General features: G+C 52.1%; 1 protein-coding gene across 1 annotated transcript in view; it reads left to right on the top strand.

The window, feature by feature from the left end:
* The window catches only part of ADCY1 (adenylate cyclase 1), a 144,036-nt gene that overhangs the window by 12,238 nt on the left and 117,375 nt on the right, over positions 1 to 14,423 (top strand). The window contains exon 2 of the mRNA XM_055293209.2: positions 5,126 to 5,275. Coding sequence (XP_055149184.1) covers positions 5,126 to 5,275 — 150 coding nt within the window. The remainder of the gene's footprint in view (positions 1 to 5,125; positions 5,276 to 14,423) is intronic.

The raw sequence follows: 14,423 nt of genomic DNA, 5'->3' as shown, positions 1-14,423 counted from the left end.
CCACCATCCAGACACCTGGGAGATGGCAGGCTGATCGCAGTCGGGAATTTACCAGTGAGAACATGCCCAGTGCTGTGCTGGGAGCAGTTGTGTGGAGTCAGCTCCTTTACTGGCCTGTGGCCCAAGTGCTGTTGGTTCATGTGAGAAAGCACTCCCTCCAGCAGGCCCCCCGCCTGTGCCTGCACTCTCGCTCTGCTCAGGAGAGGCTGGTTTGGAGGACTGTCCTGCAGTGGTTCTCCTGTCCCCATGGATAGTCTGAATGCCACCCAGGCTGAGAGACTGTGCTGGGGCAGCCTGGGTGATGGCATGTTGAAAATGGGAGCAAATTCAATGGAGAGGTTTTCATACCCAATAGGAGTGATCCTGGGGTGAGAAGGGACCACCCAGACCAGTCCAGGGATCAGGAGGCTGCTCTGTAAAAGGAGGGAAAACCCTCTGGGCCAAGGTTGCAGTGAGGGTTGTGGGTCTGGGAGCATGCTCTGCCCAGGGCTGTGGCATGGCCGGGGCATGTGCTCCCATGTATGTGCATGGCATGGCAGACAGGTCAGAGGTGAGTCCAGGGCTCAGCGGGTCTCTTGTGTGCCAGGGAGGTGGCGCTCCCTCCAGAATCTGGGATGATGGGAGGGTCTGCCTCACGGGGACTTTGACTACAGCCTGATTGTGGGTTGTGTCAGGCAGTGGGGTTAGAGAGAAGTTGGTGGCATAGGGCTGTCAGGGGCAGGGCCTGATGGCTTGAGAAGGACTGAGAGAGGAGGTCAGAGGACTTGCAGGTTTGGCTTGGGCGGTGGCACCTGTCTCTGGTGGGGAGGAAGGACAGGTACCTGGGGATGCGGGATGATGATGTCAAATTGGGATACTTTCTCCAAGGACTATGGGATGTCTTGGGTTGGGGGAGGGGCCCAGGGCTCCTCCAGGGTGCTAGTCTAGTGACCACGAGTGGTGTCTAGCATGAGGGATGCTAGTCCAGTGACCCCCTCCAGTGTCTGATGATTTTCTCATGGTTAGACTGGGGTGTTGGTTTTCAGCAGGAGGCCTCAGAGGACATGCCCTCACCGCATTGTGTCAGGGCACATCTGTCAACAGGACTCATCATGGCCAGTGCTGGCAGTTACCAGCTGGCTGAGGTGGTATTGGCAGGTTTCTCCTCTGTAAAGGTTTTCTCTTTACTCTTCCTTTTCCATTTTGTGCTTTTCCGAAGGAGGTTACCGTGCTGAGCCCATACTGAAGGAGTGGGGAGTTTACCTTCTTGAAGGTGGAATAGCTATAAATGATTTGGAATGCTCCAAATTTTTGCCTATTCGTCTGTTATCCTTCATTTATTTTTCATTTAATCATTGATTTATATTAGTACTGATATTTGTTTTATACTTTGGGTTACAATTCAATACTGCTTTGTGTTGCTCAAATTGTTCCAACTTTGGCCATTGGGAGCTCTTTCAGTTGGCTCCTGTGTCCTTTGACACACCCCCTCCCTATTATTTGTGTGTGTGTGTGTATGTGTGTGTGTGACACTTTACTTTCTGGCCCTGCAAGATGCTCCAGGCCCATCTGCTTGATTAGCAAATATTTTCTCTGCCTGAGCCCAAGAATCAGTCATTTCTCCAGGGAGCCCCAGTTCCTTTTATTGGAGAATTTTATTAAAGACCATTACCTGGCCTTCTCTTGTCCTCATTGCTCCTGGGGAGCCATTGCTTCTAGTTTTCTCTCATTAGGCAGAGCTAGAACGTATATGTGCACACACATTTCTATAAACGTTTGCATATGTACCCGTCTGTGAATTAAGCCAAACACGAGTTCATCCTGGTGCCTCAGAGTCTAACCTGCCTCCCATAGTGAGGAGCTGGCCCTGGTGATGTTTTCAGGTGGTGCACAGTCAAGTAGAGATGCCCCAGGGCCTGCAGACAGGTCCTGCTCCTCCTGGCTGCCTTTTCCGAGCATGCTTGTGCTCAGTCCAGCAGACTCCCTGGGAAGCCCTTCTCTTCCCGGGTGTCTAGCTGAGTTAATCTGGCCCATGAAGATTTCTTCAGGGTGTTTCCGGGTGCTGGCTCTTTGGCCATTGGGGGCTCTTTCAGTTGGCTGCTGTGTCCTTTGACACACCCCCATCATTGCACGTGTGTGTGTGTGTAACACTCTCTTTACTTTCTGGCACTGCATGGTGCTCCAGGCTCACCCTGATGCCTCAGAGTCTAACCTGTGTCCCATGCAGTGTCCTTTGTTGGGTTTCTCCTTGATAAGCTCATTTGGTAGGTACTACAATTGCCACCAATCTGCCCATCTGGTGGATGGAGAGACTGAGGCACAGTGATGGTGCAGGCAGAAGGCAGGGCTAGGGCAAGGTCTGACCCTGGTGAGGACACCTGGACTCCTGTCCTCGCTCACAGCCCAGCACAGCCCTTGCTGGGATGAGGGCCCGAGAGGGTGTCCATACTGGGAGACCAGCAGCCTGGTACCACCCAGGGCCTGGCTGGTGTGGGCAGCATGTGGCTCTGGGCCACCATGTGGTCAGGGAGCGTGGTGGTGGTATGCAGATGGCCTGGGCTGGGCCGGGGTTGGATCCCCTGCCCCAGGAGTGGCCAGCGGGCTGTGGTGGGGAGGCCGCCTGTCCCCCAGGCCCCTTCCGCCCCTGGAGCCCTCATCTCTGAGTAGCTCGTGGTGACCCGAGTCTGCCTTTCTTGTCATTGTGACATGTGCTAAGCCACATTACGATTGCCTTGCCCCTGGGAGATGCATCTTTTGGATCTAAATGCCCCTCTAGCCGTGAGTTCAGAGAGCTTCATGGAGAGAATCGAGAGTTCCGGACCTTGGGGACAGGTTTGGAACTCTCAATTCCAACACAGTGGATGCATTTGGTGGTTGAGGATGCTCATCTGGGAAAATGCGGGGGCGTGGGTGTCTCGGCGGGTGAGCCCTGTGCTCATGAGCGGGTGTAGGGCACTTGGCAGATGACACCCAGCCCTACTGAAGTGTCCTTTCTGCAGCAATCCCTTCTCAACCACCCTCCTCCGTGGGTTTTTTTTTTTGAAGGGAGACAGTGCCCAGCTTATAGAGGACTGGGTTGTTTGACGGCGCTTTTCCTTTCCAGGGGCCACGGGGTCTGCAGCTTCCAGTGGGAGTGTTGGTTTCACTGGTGACAGTGCCCTTCAAGATGTCCCAAGGGCAGGTAGTGATGGTTCCCATTCTAGTGAGGACAGATTGTAGTTAACAGAAATGGGGAGGCAAGCTAACGAAAAGAGAGGAGTGGCTGGTTCCCTCTGAGAAAGGGTTCCCTGGGCCCTGGGAGGGCTTGGAGGGGCACCTCCATGTAGTGCTGAGATGAGGGGGACTGGCTGCCATTCCCCCCAGCCTCCACAGCCTGCTACCCCACACGGAACAGCTCCGATGCACACGGGGAGGGTCGGTCATCTTGACAACTGACCCGCCAGCTGTGCTATGTCCCCACCCCCCATGGACTCCTTGTCATACACTTGTAATCTAAGCCTATTGTGTTCCAGGAGGAAACCAGGGGAGAAAGGAAGCTAAGATGTGGAAAATCTCCAAGGGAGGTTTTGTTGTTCCTAATTATCGTTTTTGTTTTAAGGGCTGGGGTCCACCTGCCTTTCACTTCCTTTAGAAAGTGGGTGGTGGCCTCCTGTGCAGGCTCCTCCGCAGGCCTCGCTGGCTTAGCTCTGGCAGCTCCAGCGCCCCATGTGTCCGATGGCCCCTGGGTCTTCCAGCTCCCTGCTCTGGCCCTGACCCTTTCCAGACATCCATGGTGTTCGGTGATTCTGAGCACTGAACACACCCTAACATGCTCTGCATTTTGTTTGTGGAAAAAGCCGGATCTGAGTGGTATCCACACCATGATGACAGCTCTGTCAAATGCACCGAGAGGGAAGCTAAATGGTTGTGTTCAGGTGCCGGAGCCTGCAGGTTTCTGCTCCCTGGGAGACAGGTAGAAATGCCTGGGCTTAATCAGACATAGAAATTCTCCAATTTTGCGAGTGACCAAGGGACACCTGTTTCATGCAATACTGCATCCCCTCTTCAGGGCCTCTGGCAGGACATGCCATGGCCCTGCATGGCTCATCAGAGTTGCCTGTGTCCAGACCCAGTGGTCTGCAAGACGTAGAGACAGATCAGATGAGGAGACCGGCGGCAGGCAGTGGGGAGCGGGAAGTGATTGTGGAGGGGAACCCTGGGTCAGGCTGGTGCCAGGTGCCTGATGCCTGGGTCTGAGCCTGGTCCTGAGCCTGGAGTGTGGCTGCACTGTTAGCGCTGGCTCCTTCTCAGGCTGGCCCCTTCTTTGTGTCTCATCTGTTGAAGCTGAAGTGGGGACGGGACTAAGGGAGTGTGCAGAGACCAGGCTCTGGACATTGCATTTCCCCATCTTGTGCTGGTGCTCACTGTGTCCCCAAATCAACATCTGGGCTGCTTTTGTTTTTTGTTTTTTTTTTGTGAACTCACCTTTCCTGAATCTTTCCAGAGGAGTTTGTGCAGGCTTTGTGGGAACAGCCACTCTACACATATGTATTCTCCAGGGATCTTGGTTTTCTGAAGCTGCTATAACAAAGCACCACAGAGTGGGCACCTTAAACAACAGAAATGGAGAATCTCACAGTCTGGAGGCCAGAAGTCCAAGATCAAGCTGTGGGCAGGGCTGGGCTCTCCCGAGACCTCGTTCCTGGGCTACAGACAGCCATCTTCTCTCTGTGCCCTCACAGAGTCTTCCCACTGCCTGTGTCTGTGTCCTCATCTCCCTTCTTATAAAGACACCAGGCAGATTGGATTAGTGCCCACCCTGATGGCCTCATTTTAACTTAATTGCCTCTGTAAAGACCCTGTTTTCAATTAGTCACATCCCGAGGTCCTGGGGGTTAGGACTTTATGCATTTTGGGGGACACAATTTGACCTTGACACTAGGCCTGGTTACTCCTCGTCACCTGACATGCTGTCTCATGGCCGCCTGGACAGGGTGAGGACGAGCTCCTGCCTGGCCGACTCCCTGTGTCCCTGGCCCTGCGCTGTGGGTTTGGCCCAGGAGGCGTGGCTTTTGGAAAGTTCTTGCTATGTTCTCCGGGTGGCCTGGGCCCTCTTCGTGGGTGTGGGATGTCAGGCTCCACATGTTGCCTCCTTCTCTCCCTGCAGCTCGGCGCCAATGCCTTGCTCTTCGTCGGTGTGAACATGTATGGGGTCTTTGTGCGGATTCTGACTGAGCGTTCGCAGAGGAAGGCGTTCCTGCAGGCCCGGAGCTGCATCGAGGACCGACTGAGGCTGGAGGATGAGAACGAGAAGCAGGTCAGTGGCTTGGGCCAGTCAGCCTAGAGGGGTTGGCTGTGGGGCTGGGGAGGTGGAGGAAGCTGCCTTCCTGAGCCTCAGTTTACCTTGTGGTGACATGGGCCACAATTCCCAGTGGTACATGTTGGTATTTGAGGCTGTGGAGGAGATGCCCTGAGGTTTTATAGTTAGCAAATGGAGAGGCAGGCTGGGTTTGCTGCCCATGGGATAGTGCTGGGATGGGGCTGCTCTGGGGACAGCATTTGGGCGCACGGACTTCCGGTTGCAGCTGGAATAGGTCAGCTGCCCAGGGAGGACAAGGCAGGTCCTGTCTGGGCCTCGAGTGAATGTGACCGTGCAGGTGGCCCTGATCCACTGGCCTGAGGCTTCCACCAGCTCTGCCCTTGGCTCAGCGTGGCTGACCCCAGAGCACGCTGGCACTTCTGGAAGGCAGAGATGCCCTTGTGCTGGGAGTTGTAGAGGGGCCACAGTGGTCATGATACAGCACCCACAGCCCTTGGGGTTCCTCCAGTGGCTGGCATCACCCCATTTTCAGGATGAAACAGCAGCGAGGGAAAGAGCAGTGGCTTGTAAGGAGCCATACCTAGGTTCCCACCGCCCTCTATGACCCATCTTCTGTGCTCCCTGTCTGCTGCCCGGGGCCTGTGCCCAGCATGTGGGCTTAGGAAGGACCATCTGGGAGCCCTTGGGATAAGCCTGGCACATTCCAGGTGCCTTCACTGGAAGAATCGAGACTCTTCCCCTAGCCTTGGGGCTTACAGGCCTCTGTGACACCAAACTGCTGATGTCTCAGGCCTGTAGCTGACATACAGGATCTCTTTCTCAATGATGTGACTACAAGGTATTATACCAAATATAAATGTAAAAACTCACAAACACATTTCATGTATAGACATTGTTGTGATCCCTAATAGTTACAATAAAAGTAGGATATAGTTGAGAAATAGATCACATATGTGTGTTTAGGTGGTATGTGCATTGCCGTCTATGTGAACACATAGGAGGGCGTGTCCATGGGGATGATATGTGGGCAGTGGTATGTGTCTGTGTATATGTACATGGGCATCCCTGTGGAGATGCATGTGTGGATATGTGCATGTTTGCCTTTGCCTCTGTACATGTGTGCATGTGTGTCTGTGAATGCTTGTGCTCATGTGTATGTGTGCATGTATGTGCCTATCTGTACGTCTGTGTGGTTGCATGTGTGTGTGGCTTTGTATTCATGTAGATGTGTCTGTCTGTGTGGGCATGCCTGTATGTGTGTGTATGTCTGTGATATGCAGGGATATGTGTATATGTGTATGCCCATGTGTTGATGTGTTGTCTATGTGTGTGCGTGAATGTGTCGGTGTGTGTATAAATTGAGCATCTTTCGAGGCTGAACCCTGAGCATTTTCTCTTAGACCAGAGTCAGGCACACTGGGAGAGATATCTCCTTTGTGCTTTCTGGGAGGTGTTATAGCCTTATTTTGTTACCTCCGTAAGATCCCAGAAATGAATCTTTGGAAGCCCTGTTCTCCCCTTAACTACATCGTCTGTAGTGGAGAAGGCAAAGGCTCTTTTCATGGGCCCTGCTTGTGTGCATTTCCTTTTCTTTTCTTCTTTTATCTCCCTCCCATTTCCTTTTCCATACCTTCCTTTCCTACTTCTGTGTTGGTCTTTTTTCATTTATTTTCTGGCATTTGCTGCCTCTCCTAAGGACTCTCTTTCCTCCCAGTATTGTTGAGTCTAGCCTTTGCTGCTTGATGTGCAGCATTTCACTGGGTTTTATAGAGATGTGAGCAAGGGATTTTTTCCTCAGCCCTATAGAGTAGGCAGTCCACACTCAGGGAGGCTCAGAAATGTGTCCAAGTTCGAACTGCAGAGTGGACGTTCTTAAGCAGGACATTTTCAAAATGTCATCCAATCCAGTTAACCCAGCCAAATGCTATTTATTGTTCGGATTTTGTCTTTATGTGTATTTTTCCCCACGTGATTGTCATTTTGGTGTATATATAATTTTATTTTCTGTCTTTTTGCTTATCATTTTGCACAGACATAGCTACTGGTGTGATAAATGTGATTTAAAACATCTGCTTATTCTTCCCCTTAATGCATGTTCTGCAGTGTTCTCAGTGTCTGACATTTAGATACCACGTTCTAAAAGAGTTTTTTCTTCACGCACATGAAGTATTCACTGAGTAACATTTTTAGCAGTGTAAATATGTCATTTCTCTCCCAATTTTCTGAGGTATTTTCCCAAACTTGTGCTCTTTTACATCTTTATAAGTGATGTCTGCTTACACTCTGCTCTCTATAGCAGCCCAGGCCAACCACTGCATCAGCAGCAGTGGGGAGCCTGTTAGGAATGCAGATTACCAGGCCTCACCTAGCCCTGTAGGTGGGAAAGCCCCTGGGGTGGGGCCCAGGGGGGTTGGGGTTCTGATGAGCTGCTCTGCAGTCCCTGTCTTTCTCCCCTTCTCCCTCTCCTTCTGCCTATTGGTTTCCACCTTTCTCCCTCCCTGTCTCCCTCTCTCTCTGTGAGGACTTGGCACCTCCTGTTTCCCCTGCCCCTTTCTGTTTACTAAGGCTGATGGCGACTCCTTCATGCTTGTTCACCTTCTGTATTTCTTTGTGACTAGTACGCTCCAACCCTCCGTCTCGTTATATTCTGACTTTCCTGGCAGTCTGGTGAACTGCTCACTGTATAACAGAAACACTGATGCCTCATCCCCACCTTTCCCCAGGTCTGTTCCTCTAGCTTTGCTTTTCCTTGTGTAAAAATTCAATCTTTTATATTTTCAAATGGAAGCATCATTTTCTTTCATGATTTCCTCTGTTGCTTCAAAGCTGAGCTGATGTTTTGACACATGAGCGCTGATTGAGGACATGCCTTCCCTGACCACATGTATCCTCAGACCTCAGCTGTCCTGACTTTTGCTGTATTTTTTCTGTCGATTCCCTTTGAGCCTGCAGGGTTGTATCTCACAATAACTGTCTGCCTAGATGGGCTGACAATCAGCACTCAGGTTCCTCCTGGCCACCTGCTGCCCGATGTCTCTTTGGGATGGCAGAGGGGAGCACTTGGGGCCCAACAGGGCCCTGCCAGCTCTTGGATCTCTCAGCTACACAGGCACTTTGCCCCTCAGCATCTGCCTGGAGACTGCCTGGCCATCCAGAGAGCCTGGAGGTGGCCATGACAGCCCTGCCCAGGCCTCACGTGTGTCAGCATGAAACGCCAGTCTCCTGAATGACAGGTGAGGGAGCCTTACCATGTGGCTAGTTGTGAGCATCTGCCTTTCATGTTTTAATTCCATTCATGACACATTTCCATTCAGCACCTGTTCCCAGAGCCTTCTCCAGCCACTTGGACCGTCCAGGCAACACAATGGGTGATGGGAGAGGATTGGGGGATGCACTGAGGTTCTGAGAGGGGATATGGGGGGATATGACCTGATTCTGTGAGGGGATCCAGGGAGACACACCTGGTCCTGGGAGAGGATCTGGGTGTGGACACACCCCAGTCTGGGAGGGCTTCTGGGTGGATGGATGTACCCTGGTCCTAAGAGGGGATCTGGGGGACACATCTTGGTTTCGGGATGGGATCTGGGGGGGACACAACCCAGTCCTGAGAGGGATTCTGGGTCAATGCACCCTGGTCCTGGGAGCTGATGTGGGCATCATTGGTAGGAGGCAGTGGAATGCAGGGCACGTCCAGAGGGACTGGAAGATGGGGGCTGAGTGAGGTCAAGTTGAGGGGAGGCGTGTGGGCAGACTCCGAGCCTTACGCTCCCATGCACAATGCTTTGAGGGAAATCATTTCATGTCCTGTGACCTCAGCTGGAAGGAGATGGCTTGACCGGTGGAGAGGGGGGCAGAGCTGGCTCCTGTGTTTCTGTGCTCACAGAGGGGAGCTCCTGAACCTAGCAGGAAAGAGACATCATGAACACGTTTTGAGGGTCAGTGCACAGGTGAGTGTGTGGAGGCAGGGGAGCAGACACACTGGGGAGTTTGGCAGTGGTTTTCTTTTTGTTTCTTCCTGGGGGATGAATGCATAACTCAGAGGCACTGTGGTCAGTGGCTTTGTGAGTAGAGAGAGCATTGTGCTCAGTTCACAAAATAGGAGTTTGGCTCAGGAGGCTCAGAAAACACCTCCCAGTGTGGACAGGTCTGCACTTTATGGCCCCCACTGACTGCCTGGGTTTGCAGGAGAGCACAGCAGGGGACCGCTGTTCTGAAATGCAAACTCCCAACATTAAAACTTCTCATCCTGTCCCAGCTGAACCAGTTTTGTTCCAGAATGGGAACTGATGGAACAGATGGAGATGGCTGCAGCAGCAGTGCCCTTGCTCCGAGCCTCCTGGCAGTGCCAGGGGTGGAGGCCACTGGTTTTCACGCTCTTCTCCACTTTGTTTACACATTGGATGCCTCTGTTCCCCAATGCCAGATCGTTCTTGCCCAGTTTGATAAGTTATGTTTTGACACCAGTAGTGGGGTGTGCTTCATCTTAAGCCCTGGGGAGCACCTCTCAATTTCCTGGTTTATGATGCCAGTGTTGGCATTTACCAGCCAGGATGCATCCCTGGGTGCTCTGTGCCTACTTACTGCTAACTTTTGCAGCAACCCATGAAGAAGGTGACAACAGATACAGACACTAGGAGCTTTCTCCTTCCCCTCCTGTACTGTTTAGTGTCAATAGCCCTGCGGTTGCCCTGCAGAATCTTTGAGGCTTTAAGAGTCTGGTCTGCTCCTGCCGAGGCAGGTGCTAGTCTCAAGGGGCCAGGCTTCTGCCAACATTCTTATGAGGGGAAATATTACAGTAGCTCTCACTCTCCTCCCCTTCACCTTCTCAAGGCAGCCCATAGAACAAGAGGCTCTAGAGGAGAAGGGTGGAATGGGGATGGGGGCTTGTCTGTTTCATTGCACTACTTCCTGTCTGTCTGGAAAGTTCTTTGCTGTACTTAGGAAAGGTTTACCTGAATTGTCCGTGTGCCTGAGGCTGATTCCTTTGGGGGGATTTGAATGAGCCAAAATGACCCCTCCTCTCAACACAGCACAACAAAGAAACAGAACAAAGGGTCACCCTGGGCCTCTGCCCTTCATCTGTCCTTGCCTGTAGGGTCTGGGTGGAATAGAAGAAGGTCAAGTTACTAAGATGTTCTTCCTGAGTTGTCAGATCTCTTTAAAATTAATTTCAGCCTTCTGTATCATGGTTAGGAATGTAAGGACTTTATTCTGCTTAATAAATCTGAGAACTGGGGCTCTGAAAATTTAAATAACCCAGGAAAGATAACGGAGCGAATAACAGTCACCAGCATCAGAGCCAGGGTGAGCCCGGGATCTTCCAAGGGAACCACGTGGCTATTTCCTCCTTTCGTGGCCACAGACCTCCTCAGCTAAAAAATGCTCACACAGACGTTTTAGGCTTACAAATAACTGAGCTAAAATGCTCCAAAGGGGTGTGAAGTTTCTTTTAACAGGGCTTTTTCTGTTTCTGAACAAAAATGTCAAAAGTTGGTTCTTTGAAATAGAAAAGCATTAGAGAGACTGATCAAGAAGAAAAAGAGCAGACACAAATAAGGAGCATGAAGGATGAGAAAGGCTGCAGATAAAGCAGGGATTAAAAATAGATAATAGGGAAATGCTGAGAATAATTTTATGCCAGTGTATTTGAAGAGACACAAAATGGCCAAATTTCCAGAAAAAGTGTGAGTTACCAAAGATGATCTGCAAAGAAAAAGAAAGCCTGAAAAATCCTATAATTATTAAAAAGATTGATTCAGTAATTTACAAGCTCATCAAAAAGTAAACAGCAAGCCCAGATGGTTTTACAGATGAGTTAGACAGAACTTCAAGGAAAACACGATTGCAATTTGATCAGTCACAGCATGGAGAGCTCGCTTTCTGAGCCCAGGTCGAGCTGGCTGGTGATTATGGAGGACGGAGCTCGGATTCCCACAACTCACAAAGGCCTGTCACGTGGATGGCAGGGACAGCCTCTTTCTCAGTTCTGTTTTCATTAGTGGTTTGGCTTCTTGGTGCTGAAGTGGACTGGGCGGGCGTCAGGTGGATGCTTGGTCCCTGCCCTGCTGCTATTTCATGCACCAGGTTCTAGGAACGAGGGGAAGGGCATGCTGCCTGGTTGGGGCGACATGACTCCTGTGTGCTGTCAGCCCCCTGCCATTGCCAGGACACCCGTGCAAGTGGAACTGAGGTCCAGGGTGTTTGTGGTCAGCATCAGAGGCTCTAGAATGCTCCCAGCTCCCAACTTGTTGGTCATATGCAGGGTAGTGGAGGTGACCTGCTCCATGGCCTCCTGGAGCAGCCCCTGCCCAGCCTCCTTCCTGCCTTGAATGCCAGCATCTCTTCTGGGGACTGTCAAAAGTGGTGTCAGGGGGCATCCCCTTCCTGCGTGGATGTCACACATCTGGCTCCATGCTGAGGCATCCTGTTCTCCTGTGGCTGGCACAGCCCGCTGGATTCTTCAGTCTCCTTAGCTCTCCAGGAACACTACATTGGGCCCCCCAGTCACCGCCTTGTGCTTGGTTTTTATGGCTTGTGCGTCACAGTTTGCTCTGTATCAGCTCCGGGAATCCCAGAGTCTCCTCCCTGTCATTGCAATATTGCTGAGGAAGATGCCGGAGCTGGTTGTCGCCTTAGCCTGTGGGAGGCTCTGTGGCATGTCCTGGGGGGCTGTGAGGAGGTTTGTTGTTTGCCACGTCTGTTTTTTTTTTTTTTTTTTGAGGCAGAGTCTCATTCTGTCACCCCAGCTTGAGTACAGTGGTGCTATCTCGACTCACTGCAACCTCCGCCTCCCGGGTTCAAGCAATTCTCCTGCCTCAGCCTCCCGAGTAGCTGGAATTACGGGCATGTGCCACCACGCCCAGCTAATTTTGTATTTTTAGTAGAGACGGGGTTTCACCATGTTGTTCAGGCTGGTCTCAAACTCCTGACCTCCTGTAATCTGCCCACCTCAGCCTCCCAAAGTGCCAGGATTAAAGGTGTGAGCCACTTTGAGTGGGCTTGCCACATCTGTCTTTTTCCTAGTTTGTTTGAAGTCTGCGTGGCAGATGGAGATGGTAGCCAACGTGTGGCTCCTGGACACGCTGGTTCTCTTGGTTCTCCCTGATGGAACAGCCCAGGCTCAGAAGCCACATGCCAAGATAGAGCCCAGGTGTGGCTGGGAGAGGAAAGGTCCCTGAGCCCACCAGGGACCACCTCCGTGCTGGTGAGGACATGGGATCTGCTGTGCTGTGGGCATCTGGTGGTCTATGAGGGAGAGGGCAGATTCACTGCAAGGAGTCCAGCATCTGCAGCCTGGCTCTCAGATGATTAGGGAACTGGGCCCAGCTATGTCTAGTATAGTGACATGAAGTGACCCATGGAGGGGACCTCTGACAGGGTGAGGGACTCGGCACACACAGTTGCAGGCTGCAGGGAGCTTTGCGGTTTCCCACTGGCCTTTCCTGGAAGAGCCCGAGGAGCAGAGCCACAAGTTGGGGAGAGCAGCCACGGGAAGGCAGGCTCTGGCCCCACCCGCTGAGTAAGACAGAGCTCGGAGAGCCTGTCTGGAGTAAAGTGGCCCCTTGGGACAGCACGTCAGTTAGAATCTGGTTTGGCTGCTAGTAACTGACCTGGAAAATGGTGGCTTAAACAAAATAGAAATTGTCTTTCTCATGGGCAGAAATCTGGAGGGAGGCAGCCCGGGGCTGGTGCGGTCAGCTCAGGCTGCGTAACAGAGACTGGGTGGCTGCAACAAGAGAAATGTGTTTCCTCACAGTTCTGGAGGCTGCAGAGTCCAAGATCAAGGTGTTGTCAGGGCTGGTTCCATCTGAGGCCTCTCTCCTTGACTTACCCATGGCCGCCATCTCCCTTTGTCCTCACATTGTCTTCCCTCTGTGCGCACACCCTTGGTGTCTCTCTGTGTCTCCTGATTTCCTCTTAGGAGGAGAAGAGGAATGCAGCCACATTGGATTAGGGCCCACGCAATTACCTCATTTTAATTTAATACCTCCCTGAAGGCCCTGTCTTCAAATATAGTCGCTACATTGGGTGTTAGGGCTTCAACCTATGAATGTGGAGGGGAGGGTCACAATTTAGTCCATAGCAGCCACGAAACAACATCTTATTTTATTTCAAATAAAAGTCAAGTGTATGATTTTAAAATAAGGAGATGCTGCATGTGAGTCCTGGATGAGTGTGCCTGGACTGGTGAGTGCCTGGCTGTGGGCTCCCTGGATGGCTGACTGCAAATAGAAGTACATATGACCACCCCTGTGCAGCTGGTGGAGAAGCAGGCCTGGGCTGGGGGACGGTCCCTTCCTGCTGGGTTTCCTCCCTTCCCCACCCCCGCTCTTACTTGAACTTGAACTGCATGTGGCAGGAGGCAGGAGAGGGGATCCTGCCAGGTTCTCAGCTGGCTCTGATGGACTGTGGCTGGGCAGCTCCCTAACTGGCTCCAGGCCTCGGATCCACCAGCCCTGAGTGTGGCTGGTTGTGGGTGATGAGGGGCGGTGGTATCCATGCCTGAGCACACTGCACCCTTAGCCTGCTCCTCTGCTCAGGGCCTGCTGTCCACCCTGGAAGGAGACTCCTTTTCGCAGTACTGCCACAACTTTAGAGGCTATTATTGTTTGTTTTTTTTTCCAATCCTCCTTCTGGTTTGTCTTGATGGTGATTTTACCTTGTGGAGCAATGGCTGGTAGAGGCACAGTCATAAGTCCTCGTTAATAGGTGTGTAGTGAATGAATGCAATTGAGTGTGATTGGGAAATTGATCCTGTAGCTTCTTTGGCCCAGCGCTCCCAGCGGTGGCCTCTTTGTGTGTGCATCTCATACACATGCTTTTGTGACCTTGCCAGTGAACTCAGGATGAGAGGTAGGGGTGAGGACAAGTGGAGATGGCCCTCACCTTCCAGACGTGTCCAGCCTGGAGTTGGTGCCAGGGGAAGGGAAGGGGCCTGAACCCCTCCAGCAGTGTGGATGGAGGACACCATGGCTGAGAACACTAACCAGGCTTGGGGCAGGGCAGAGGGCACCAGGGCTGCTCTGGCTGTAGAGATGCTCTCAGAAGTGACCGGTGCCAGGGCTTCAGGAGGTGGCTTTGACTGAACCAAATAGGGACGTACTATGGGGAAGAGCAAGAGTGATCAGGGCTTTGAGGGATGTGT

This window comes from Symphalangus syndactylus, chromosome 9, assembly GCF_028878055.3.
Source record: "Symphalangus syndactylus isolate Jambi chromosome 9, NHGRI_mSymSyn1-v2.1_pri, whole genome shotgun sequence".
Lineage (NCBI taxonomy): Eukaryota > Metazoa > Chordata > Mammalia > Primates > Hylobatidae > Symphalangus > Symphalangus syndactylus.
Note: the sequence above shows the minus strand (reverse complement) of the source record. Positions and strands in the feature narration are given on the sequence as shown.